General features: G+C 42.5%; 1 protein-coding gene across 1 annotated transcript; it reads right to left on the bottom strand.

Annotated features, from left to right (window-relative positions):
• Window positions 1-8,103: 8,103 nt before the first annotated feature.
• On the bottom strand, window positions 8,104-12,242 carry LOC132638525 (plant intracellular Ras-group-related LRR protein 6-like). The gene is made up of 3 exons (XM_060355371.1): window positions 11,840-12,242; window positions 9,646-9,815; window positions 8,104-9,141 (listed from the first exon to the last, which is right to left on the bottom strand). The coding sequence occupies exons 1-3, from the start codon at window positions 12,107-12,109 to the stop codon at window positions 8,469-8,471; spliced, it is 1,113 nt and encodes a 370-aa protein (XP_060211354.1). The 5' UTR covers window positions 12,110-12,242; the 3' UTR covers window positions 8,104-8,468.

The following is a 12,242-nucleotide window of genomic DNA, read 5'->3' on the forward strand; positions in this document are numbered from 1 at the left end:
AGTCATCATTTCTTCTCCTTACTGAGGAAGAAGAACGACTTCGTTTGGACACCGAAGTGCCAAGAAGCTCTACAAGAATTGAAGAGGTACTTGTCTAGCCCCCCGTTGCTGCACACACCGAAGGCGGACGAGCCGCTTTTTCTCTACCTTGCTGTCTCCGAGATAGCGGTAAGTGGCATTTTGGTCCGAGAAGAATTAGGTACACAATTCCCTATCTATTACGTGAGTAGAACTTTGGGGGATGCGGAGACCCGTTATCCCCATTTAGAGAAATTGGCATTAGCATTGGTAAGCGCTTCTAGAAAGCTCAAGCCCTATTTTCAATGCCATTCAATATGTGTAGTAACTACTTACCCTCTGAAAAACATCATGCATAAGCCGGAATTATCAGGTAGGTTAACCAAATGGGCTGTAGAAATTAGCGGTTATGATATCGAGTACAAGCCTCGAACGGCCATCAAATCTCAGATCTTGGCCGACTTCGTGGCAGATTTTACCCCGGCTATGGTCCCCGAGGTCGAGAGAGAGCTTCTGCTTACCTCGGGAAAGGCCTTGGGCATTTGGTCTCTACACACGGACGGAGCCTCGAACCTCAAAGGTTCCGGGCTAGGGATCGTCCTTAGGACCCCGGCCGGGGATGCCATTAGACAGTCCATTAGAACTGCTAAATTGACTAACAATGAAGCCGAGTATGAGGCTATGATTGCAGGTTTGGAATTGGCTCGAAGTATGGGGGCCGAAATAATCGAAGCAAAGTGCGATTCGCTTTTGGTCGTGAACCAGGTGAACGGCGTCTTCGAGGTCAAGGACGAACGGATGCAGAGGTATCTTGAAAAAACCCAAGTGGTACTTCATCGATTTAAAGAATGGGCCATGCAGCACATACCGAGAGAGCAGAACAGCGAGGCCGATACATTGGCAAATTTGGGATCCTCGGTCGAAGGGGAGGAAATCAACCCCGGGGCGACGGTGCACTTGTCAAACACAGCCATAGAAAACGAACATGCTGAAATAAACACTATGGGTTTAACTTGGGATTGGCGCAACAAATACATCGACTACTTGCGTGATGGTAAGCTCCCAAACGACCCAAAGGAATCACGGTCACTAAGGACCAAGGCTGCCCGTTTTTGCTTGGTAGATAGCCAATTATATCGGTGGTCTTTCTTCGGACCACTGGCCAAGTGTTTGGGCCCCGGGGAGACGGAGTACGTGATGAGAGAGGTGCACGAAGGGACATGCGGCAATCATTCCGGTGCCGATGCTCTGGTCCGAAAAATTATCAGGGTCGGTTACTATTGGAACCGAATTGACGAAGACTCAAAAAATTTTGTCCGTAAATACGATGGGTGTCAAAGGCATGCTCCGATGATTCATCAGCCCGGAGAGCTGTTGCATTCGGTGATGTCACCCTGGCCTTTCATGAAGTGGGGAATGGACATCGTCGGCCCGTTACCACGGGCACCAGGTAAAGCCCGTTTTATTTTGTTTATGACTGATTATTTCTCCAAATGGGTTGAAGCGCAGGCCTTTGAAAAAATCAGAGAAAAGGAGGTAATCGACTTCATATGGGATCACATCGTCTGTCACTTTGGCATCCCCGCCGAGATAACTTGTGATAACGGGCCCCAGTTCATAGGCGGCAAAGTCAACAAATTTCTCGAAGGGTTGAAGATCAAGAAAATTGTATCAACTCCGTATCACCCGTGTGCAAACGGACAAGAGGAATCCACGAACAAGACAATAATCCAAAACCTGAGGAAAAGACTCGAAGCATCGAAGCATCATTGGAGAGAAATATTACCGGAGATATTATGGGCTTACAGAACTACATCGAAATCGAGCACAGGGGAGACTCCCTTCTCGTTGGTTTACGGGGCAGAAGCTCTTATCCCCGTAGAAGTTGGTGAACCGACCCTCCGGTTCCGATATGCAACCGAGGAATCAAACGAGGAGGCCATGGCCGTAAGACTCGACCTCACGGACGAGCTTCGCGAAAATGCGTTGGTCCGTATTGCCGCTCAAAAACAAAGGGTGGAAGGATACTACAATCGGAGAGCCAATTTTCGTCATTTCCAAGTTGGGGACTTGGTGCTCCGAAAAGTTACCTTGAACACCAAGAATCCCAACGAAGGAAAACTGGGCCCGAACTGGGAAGGACCTACAAGATAACCGAAGTAACGGGAAAAGGTTCATATCAGCTGGAGTCCATGGACGGCCAGCGGTTGCGCAATAACTGGAATGTGGCTCATCTAAAGAGATACTACTGCTAAGGTAAGAATACCCCATGTTTTCTCTATTTGTGACCTTTTCTCTTTGGCAGAAAGCCAAGTACCAGGCAGAGCAGAGAACCCAAATCTGAAAACACGTGTTGCACTCTTTTCCTTAGTACAGTTTTGTCCCAAAATGGGTTTTCCGACAAGGTTTTTAATGAGGCAACAAGTACAACGTGTTACTTGACAAAAATAAAGGACGAACGCCCGGACCATCGAGGTCACACCCTCCGAGTGGGGACTTAATAGCACTCACCCGACCTTGCAGCTCGGGTAAATGCTAGGGGAATACTATGCCTGCATCGAAGATTACCCCGGTCACAGAAGACGGAGAAACTCAACACTTGCTATGGCAAAATTATCCCGGCCACCGGCCATAGCCTTCGATGTAAGGACCAAACGATCATAATGAATCATGTCCCATTTCGTATTTGCTACGGCAAAGGCAAAAGGAATGAAAATTCTCATGTGAACAAACATTTTGCAAGCACAAAACTATCGAAAGTTCGGATAACAATATCTCGGGTGTCTTTCTGATAAACGGACTTTACCCCGGTGATAACCGCTGTATTTCGACACTACTTCATTCACACGCCCTATACCGAGCACAATGGTCGAAATTCGACAAAGGCAACGAGGTCACAATGATCCGAGCAAAAATTTGATAAACTTCCCCAAACTGGGACCGTTACGTCAAAACATAGCCAAGGCCGAAGAAATACCGGCCCTAAAATATTGCCGAAAAAATACCTGCTCTTAGGAAACGCCTATCGTGTTTCGGAGACATCTGAATTCACAACGCATCAGGTAAGTCTTACGAGCACAGTGAATTAACGACTACGAGTCTATTTGTTCTAAAAAAGCATCGGGTAAGTCCTACGGGCACGGTGAACTAACGACCACAAGCCAGCTCGCCCTCAAAACGGACCAACACTTCTGGCAAAAGTAATATCAAACATTCAAACAAGGAAACCAGAAAGATGCATTTTTCATTTATACAAAGGGATGTTTCTTACATCGGAAAACCAAAGTCCTGCAGAGGCAAAAAATAAAATAAAGATAAAAGCCAAGTACAGGCCCTAATCTACTTGGAATGGCTGGAACCGGAGCGCTCAGAGTCATCGGAGTCGGAACCGAGAGCATCCTTAGCCTCTCCTTCGACCCTTTTAGCCTTGGCAATAAGGGCCGGAAGATCGGTAAAGCCATGCTCGGCTTGCTCGAGAGTAATCCTCCGGGACTTCTACTTCTCGTACTCAGCAACAATAGTAGCCTGAGCCTCGGCGGCCTCGACGCTCTTCAGAGCCTCGTCCAAATCAGCCTCGGCCTGGGCTAACTTCGCTGCTAGGGCATCCCGAGCCTCCCCAAGAGAATTCTGTATCTGGATGGCCGATTGAAGCTCGGACTGGAGGGTGTCATTTGCATCGGTCGTTTCCTTAAGTTCATTCTTCAGACCATCGCACATCCGGGCCCTGCTCTCCGCTTTCTCTTCGAACACCCTAGCATGCTCTTGATACCGGGCACTCTCAGATTCGAGCACTCGGTTCCTCTCGGCCAAGCTCACAGCATCCGACTTCGCCAAATCTAGCTCCTCCCGAAGTTGGGAGAAAGTGGTCTCAAGCTCACCGAGCCTCGAAGAAATTTGAGCGTTATCCCGGCTAAGACCGATCTTCTCAACTTCGAGGCTCCGATTGTATTCGGTCATGGCGACCAGTTCACTCCTCAGCTGACTGTTCTCGGCCTTCCCTGCGTCAAGCTCGGGCTGAAGATTGGAAAGAGCGACTGCTCGGCTCAACTCCTACTCCTTCTCCCGAAGAAGGTGCAGATACTTCTCCGTTTCCCGGCCCTGGGCATCCAATTGGCCCTTAAGATCATCCATCTCTTTCTGCGTGCGGACGAAGGCCTCGTTGATAAGCACCGCACTCTGTAAAAGAAAGCAAGTTAAAAAGTTGAACGGGACAGGGTTAAAATCCTCAGTAAAGGTGTGCAGAAACGGCTTAAAATCCTACCCGGTTGCCCGCATGCATACCCTCGTTGATGAGGCATTGCCAGGTGACCTCGGTCATCTTCCACTTATCCGAATCCGAGACAAGAGGCCTCAGATAGCTCGCTACGCCCACCGGGCGAGAAAGGAAACTGCAGTCCTCGGGGACGGTGACCACAACCGATTTTGTTCTCCTCGGTTCTAAGCTTGGCGCCGGGAAAATACGCACCAAGCTGTCCCTGGCCCCAGATTCGGAGGATCGGCTGGCCGACCTCGTGGCCCGAGGGATAGGGATATGCCCGAATCCCGCAACTTCGCCGGTAGCGGGAGGGGTGCCCGAGAACATATCGTCAAACTCGTCAAGCCTCAGAGCCGGAGTAGAGGAACTTGGAGCAGCCTCAATATCTTAGGCAAAGCTCAGGGGTTCCGTAGTTGCAGCAGGATCATGCTCGGGCGTCAGATCAACGTTAACGGGGACTTCGATCTCCGGGTCCGGCCCAGTCCTTTGACCGACTTCAGCAGCGGCTGCCTCCCCGGACCTCCTTGTCCTTTGCAGGGGAGCTTCTTCAGAAGAAGTTTCACCTGTAACGTCGACAAAGTCAATCGACCTTAGAGGAGCCGGGAAAAGAATTTCTTTCGCACCTGTTTGTGAGACCGGAACCAAAAGTCCTTCAGCAGCAGAAGGAAGAGGTGAAACGGCAACGGCCTCCTCAGGGATCGGAGCCACGGGAGAATCAGCATCAACTCTCCGAATATGATATCGGGCTCTGCTTCATCCCGTGAGGACCGGGCGACGCTCCTCGCCCTCTTCTTCGACTTTTGCCCTCTCTCCGAAGGCCTCTTTCTTTTAGCAGCAGCAGCAGCAAGGGCACAGGATGCACCCGCTGAATCGAACTCAGGTGCTGATGCTGTGGGTTCGGCGCCCGACTCCGGTATTGGATCCACCGAGCCCTTGGGCAAACCTGAAAGCCGAAGAGACAATGAGTGCGGATAGTGAACACGGGTAAAAGCAAAGTACTACCGTGGTTTTGGGCGACCCATCGGCCGCGTGACAGGTGGGCCCATGTCCGGTTGTCGTGGTCATACTGGCTGAGGAGTGTCGTGACCCATTCATTCAGGTTACGGACGACCGGAGGAATGTATCCATTGGCTAATAAAAATAAGAAAAGCAGTGAGAAAATAAGACCGAAGAATGACAAAACATACAAAGGCAATAACTCGAAGTTCAGGCTTACGCTTGTTGTTCCACTCTTCCGGGAAGGGCATGAAATCATTCGGAATGATGTCCGAGGTCCACACCCGGACGAACCGCTCCAACCAGCCTCGGTCTCTGTCTTCATCCATCTTCGAGAAAAAGGGATTTCGGCTGCATTTTGCTAGTTTTATTACACCGCCCCAGAATAGCCTCGGGGAATATAGGCGTATCAAGTGGGCCAACGTGAGATCTTTCTCGACGTTATTGGCCAGTAGTTGGAGGCACGCCACGACCCTCCAAACAATCGGACCGATTTGGGCCAAGGTCACGCCGTAAGTCCGACACATGTCTAAGATGACTGGGTCAATCGGAGGGTCGAGTTTGAGAGTGAACGGGTAAGTGTAAACGTACAAAAAGCCTTTCCAGTGGTCGGTGATAGATTCGTCTAGCCCAGGGGCGAAGACTTGAACCGAACGCGTATGCCACCCGCAGTCAGCCCGGACCAGTTCGAGCTTGTCCTCGGTAATGGAGGAGGGGTATCGCCTCACATCAAACCCCCTGTCGGACACCGACGAAGGTTTATCAACCTCGAGGTCTTTGTTGAAGTTGGGTTTGGCCGGTATAATATCCGAGGCTGTAGGCTCGAAGGAGCTCTTTGTTTTAGCCAGAGATACGGCCTCGGTTCCTGGGGATGAAACCGAGGGAATGTCATGGGAAGTGGTTTCAGACATTGGGAAATATGAAAGGAAGAAGCTGAATGGATTTGAAAGAGGAGATAAAGAAGGGAAAAGAGCAAAGGGTACAGTCAAAAGGTTCAAAAAATGCAAAAGCTACAGAAGGAAGCAACAACAGGCGAGAATAACAAGCAGAAAAGGTGGCGGAATTGATCCTTTTCACGTAATGCAAGCAGCAGATCAACAAGAATCAAGTTTTTCAGATGATTATGAGCAAAGATATTGAATGTGTAAGAGGCGGAACGTTTGAAGCAGAAAGGATTAATCGAAGGACTAAATTTTCAAATGATGAAATGGAAGGTGAGACGAGGGACCGAAGGAAGAAGGTTACAAGAACATAAGTGAAGATTTTCATTCTGAACCGGAGGAACGCCCGGACCGGAGGAACGCTCGGACCGGAACTGAGCAGGGGCACCGTTTGGTCCGGTTTCTTCATCATCGGGTCGGTCGGGGCCGTTAGTCCGAATATCCGTGGCCATTGGTCCGGTAGAGCCGTTGCGCATGAGCCACGCGTCGGTAGCGTCCTGCCATGGTCAACCACCCACCATGCGTGTGTCAGACAGTACGGCCAACCTAACCCACTCAGAGTTGTCCTTTCTCTTATTTTTTAATGATTAGTATTGAATGAAGCCCATGGAGGCAACACTATAAATAGAGCTCATCCCTCTCCTTTATGGGGGTTGGCTTCCTTACATCAAGAACACTTTGTAATAGCAATATATATATATATATATATATACAAAATCTCTCTCTCAAACACCTGATTTCGGTCACATTTGTTGTGTTCATTTCTTGTATTACTTCAATCGAATAACACTCACACATTAGTGAACATACAAGTATATAGCAAACCATCGATTATCATTGCTCTCGTCGTGTTATATCTATGTTTATATCTTTCTTTTATCAAGTAGATTGACACTTAACCACATATCTTATACTCACTCACAAATTTAATTGATTATCTAAATTCGGGGTAAACAGTAGTGTCATTTCAATCCGGGTAGATAGATACAAATAGGAGCTAGTGTAGTTTCCTCCTCTGCTGAAAATTTCATGGTCCACCTCTAATAACGCACTGGGAATCCCATAATCGACAAATTGTCCCTTAAATAGCTTTAAAATTACCCTTCTCCATTAAATCAATGAAGGATACGGTTGAAATTATACTGTCCAATCTTGACAACTCCCTTAATTGGAAAGCTAGCATTGAAATGACAACAGATGTCCTTGATTAAGGGACGTCCATGAGAAAAATTGCAAATCATAGTAAGCCTGCATACATTGACTAGTTCCTCGTCCTCTTCAGGTATAGATTTCTAGTGGTCGGAATATGAGTTACCTATCCTGTTGATCGAGCTTCAGACTTTTTTCCGCCGATCCACTCAGCATGTTACATGTTTTGATATTCTCGTTCGATAGTTATAAAAATTAAAATTATTTTGAAGTTACTCCCTGACTAATCACTGAATCTTGTTTATGGTTACGTAAGATTTTTGTTCATTAGAGAAATTATGTGTTCACCAAAAGCGATATTGAAGATGATATGTGACATTGGTACATGTGAAAGTTGTGAGTTAGGATTTTAACGGGTTCACTTACTGGGGTATGCCACTAATTAAGTACTGATCACAATTCTAGAATTTGGATAGTGACCCCCTGAAATTAGATTCATGCAGTAGTATATTTTATCATGTTTGTTTCTTCCATAATTCCGTCCCTATACTATATAGCATCCTCCTTCTTATAGCATCCTCCTTCTCATGGTGCTATGAAGGGGAAAGTTATACATCTACTCAGCTCGCTAAAAATAATTACAGCAGCTAGCCAATTATACAAAAAATTTACACTAGTTTTGTATAAATTATACTATATAACTTATAGTACCGTATACATATATATTACTAATATACAAGAAAATATAAATCTGCTGACTATTATTTTGGTGGACGGCTATACAGTATAAAAGTTCTTCTAAAAACACTAAACTTAAACCCATCCACACCCAACCCCAATGTCATAAAAAACAAAAAAGTACTACCCCACCCTTGGTATATTCAGACATACCAATGAGGCTATTCATCTACTAAAATCTGTAATATACAATCTCAAGACCACAAATTCTACAGGACATAATGTATATCCACACACGATTTCAAACGTAAAAAAAGAAAAAAAAACAAGAGCTACCACAATATCCATGCAAGTTGCAAAGTCTCTTGGCACATTAAGAATGAATATTGCAAATCACTTCTTGCAAGTGTACCTTCCATCAAATAACTTCCTTATTTCGAGAAGTAGGTTTTGGGAGAGAGGAGACGACGAGGAGAAAGCATGCCCATAAATCTCGGCGAAGCAATTGCGTCAATAGTTCGATTACTTGGAACACCACACTCATCTCTATCATCTCTTGGTATGTTGGCACCACTAAAGGTGCTACATCTTGCTAGCTTTCCAAACCAAGACTTCTTCTTAGGCGACTTGCCATGCATTCCATTTATCTTTTCACACAAGTATTGCTTCACAGCATGTATCCCTCGTTCCACAACGTCCGGTGGGGGAGAAACGAGACCGTTGCCTTCAACACTAAGCTTCTGGAGCTTCTTCAAGCAACCAATTGAATCCGGCAACTCAGTAATCTTGTTGTAACTAACATCTAGTTCATGCAGGGAAATGAGAAACCCTACTGAATAGGGTAATGTTGTGAGGTACTGGAAGTTTTGGCTAACGTTTAGGATTTCAAGATTGATTAGGTTTTCGAGATCATCGGGGAGAGACCTTAGGCAGTTTAGCCTGGCGTCTAACACACGAAGGTTAGTCAAGTGGGAGGTGGAATATGGAAGGTATGCTATTTTATTTGAATTTACACAAAGCTTCTTGAGATTTATGAGCTCAAATCCAATGGTGTCTGGTAAATGAGTAAGCATATTGAAGTTGGCTTTCAACTCTTCCAATGATCTGCAAATAAGAAAAATACGACGTCGCGATAGGGATAGCAAAATTAGCCCGTGAAAATATATATGTTACATCCAAAACATTCAATAACTCGTCCAGTTTAGCCCAACCCATCTAAAAATTTGGTTGATGTGTAGCTCAAATTGACTGGTGAGAAGCTTGTCAAAATACTTTCAAAAAGCTATTTTTTTTATTTGATATGTTATATATTGCCAAAAAGAAGAAAAAAATAGTTTGATGATGTTTTTAAATATTATAACAGAACAAACTAAGAAATTAATTTAGTAAGAATTTATCGAGTTGAGTTATGACCTGCTTTTTAACCCAAATCATTTCAACCCAAATAACTTTTGAGCGGGTCATTGATCAACTCATTTGACCCACCCAGATTCAACCCAACCCTCCCATTTAACACCCATTGGCCGCAAGTATAAACTATTTCTGTACAATACTCATTTTCCGCATTGTGTTAGAAATCTTTTTATTAGAAATGTTTAGATGACCAACCTGCAATTCTCAATAGTTTTAGGGAGCGACAGTAGGAGATTTCCAGAAATATTGAGAAGTTTGAGCTTTGATAAGCAACCTATAGAGTTTGGAATGGACTTGAGCTGATTTGAATGCATATCTAACTCCACCAAGTTAAGTAGTCTTGCTGTTAAAGACTCTGGTATAATCTGTAAACATTTAACAAAAAAATAATTAGTTACTCTCCAAGAGTATTTTATAATTATATATATGTCTTTTTGAAACTTAATAGAATTGTGAATAACATAATTCGAAATTAACAGTCAAAATGTTAAAAGAATATATTATTGAATTTAATCCCGGAAAAATCGAAATATCCAATTTTCACCCACTCAAATCTCATTTTTTAAGAAACTCTATCAAAAAATAAAAGAAACTAACTCAAGACTTTATTCTTATACTATTCGGTCAATTTCAATGAATGCTGAAGGACAAAAAATGACGTTGGGATCGTTGATTTGGTTTTCGTTTGACCCTAAGAAAACGCAAATTTTGAATATAGAGTGTCTGGATTAGTTTTTTCGAAAAATTATTTTTCTGTGAAAATCAGATTTCGAAAGCAAAATCCTTTTAAACAATAAACATTACATGAATAGTTCAAGAAAAACTTGTTTCAAAACCGAATGTGCCCTAAACTTTAAAATAACAGTGAAAGTTTTTAAGAAAAGATAGCAACGTATAGAAACTTATATTCTTCTAGACTTTATTGCATTGCAGTTGACTTTTGTTATTTCAAGTATAATTATCATAATCTTAAGAGATATTAACTTGTACTCAATTTGTGGAATTGTAAGTTTAGAAACCAAAAACACATAGGTAAAAAACATAAAAATTTCTTATAACTTCCAATATCATAAAACATTGTAAAGGAAACAAGGGTAAGAAAATTTCGCATAACTATATACTCCCTTTGTCGTAAAAAAATAAGACGAGACAAAATCTCCTAATTTTCGATTCCAAATTTCCAATGACTATATATGTTGTAGAGATTTTCACTACATACTAATCATGGTAAGGATAGAATTATACTACAAACTAATCATGGTACGGATTTGAATTATCCATATAAGTGCATAACGAGAGTTGAATGGGAATAATAGTCTTACTCTTTGGGTTTATTATAGAGTTCAAGCTCCATGTTTGAAATTAAACTCTATAAAATAGCACCCATAGGAAGTTTTCAATTAGACTAGCGTCCTAGACTCTTTTTCTTTTCTTTTTAACTTCTTTCGCAGGAAAATGAATTTTAAGAAAAAGGAGTTATTGGATCTCTTGATATTATTTATTTCTTTATTCTGTCCAAAAAAAAATCTCTATTTTATTTCATGATACTAAAACTGAGAAAAAGAATAGGGTGTTAAAAAAGTATTTGATACTTTTTTCCTGGAATAGAAACTACATTATTCCGAAGATATACACGAAAGGTGATGTAAATAGCAACAACTCATGACTAAATCACAATGATAGTAAAAGAAAATATATATTGAACTTCCTAACTAGTTGTAAAAACGTTATATTAAGTAGAGAAAGGTAATAATAACAGTTTTTTTTTAATAGAAAATAGAGAAATTAAACATAACTAAACTACTAAAGGCATGAGAGAGATGAAGGAACCAAAAGTTTAAGCAAACACAAAAGGACGAAACCAAAAGCACTAAAAATGGAAGATACAAAGGTGTTTGTTACTATGAAACACATCTTGAAGAATGTTTTTCAAAATATAAGTCCTTTTTCAGTATTTTCTTGTCGGAGAATATTTTTAGGAATATTAAATGACTTCTCTTTTGGATGAAAAGTTTTTGCTTCACAATTATCTTAATTCCATATCACCACCTTAGCCAATACTTGAAATTGTTACTACTTTCTCCATCTCAATTTATATGGTTTTCTAGAGTCAATTTTTCTTTCGAAACACAAGTAATATTTCCGAAAAGTAACTTCTATCGTACTAAATATATAGAGAGATATATGGGTAGTGGGGTTTCATAACCTTTACTTTTACACTTATTTTAAACCTTTTTCTGAAAAATTATTTTCTCTTGAGCCGAAAGTCTATCGGAAACAGCCTCTATATCCCCACAAAGATAGGAATAAGATTTGTGTTCACCCCCCACTTGTGAAAATATACTGGATATGTTGTTGTCGTCGTCGTATAGCGGGAAGGAGGACTAACCTGAAGATTATTGTTGGAGAGGTCTAATTTGGAGATAACTCCCAAATTGATAGTAGGATTGACAGGAAGAGAGTCCATAGACATGCCACTCAGATCCACAATCTCCAACCTCTCTTCTTCATCTTCATCTTCTTCTACGATACTAATCGTCGTCGTCGTTCTTCTTCTTGTTCTCCTACTCTTCCTCTCAAATGGTGGTTGTTGTTGTTCTTCTTCTTGTCTTCCAACTAATTCCATTCTCATCCTCATCTCTTGACTCTCATACAACATCTTTTATTTGCATTTTATGATTGAAATACCAAACAAGGTGGAACCAATGACTTTCTCATATGCATTCTTATTTGTTTGTTAACTACTTGTATTGTTTATTGACAATTGAGGGAGTTGGGTTGTTAGTTGTGTG

The sequence above is a fragment of the Lycium barbarum genome, chromosome 4, assembly GCF_019175385.1.
Source record: "Lycium barbarum isolate Lr01 chromosome 4, ASM1917538v2, whole genome shotgun sequence".
NCBI lineage: Eukaryota > Viridiplantae > Streptophyta > Magnoliopsida > Solanales > Solanaceae > Lycium > Lycium barbarum.

Coding starts and splice junctions, on each gene's coding strand:
- LOC132638525 (XM_060355371.1), bottom strand. CDS start 12,109: ATGTTGTATGAGAGTCAAGAGATGAGGATGAGAATGGAATTAGTTGGA. Junction 9,816..11,839: donor TCTCCAACAATAATCTTCAG/GTTAGTCCTCCT, acceptor AAATGTTTACAG/ATTATACCAGAGTCTTTAAC. Junction 9,142..9,645: donor AAAACTATTGAGAATTGCAG/GTTGGTCATCTA, acceptor TCTTATTTGCAG/ATCATTGGAAGAGTTGAAAG.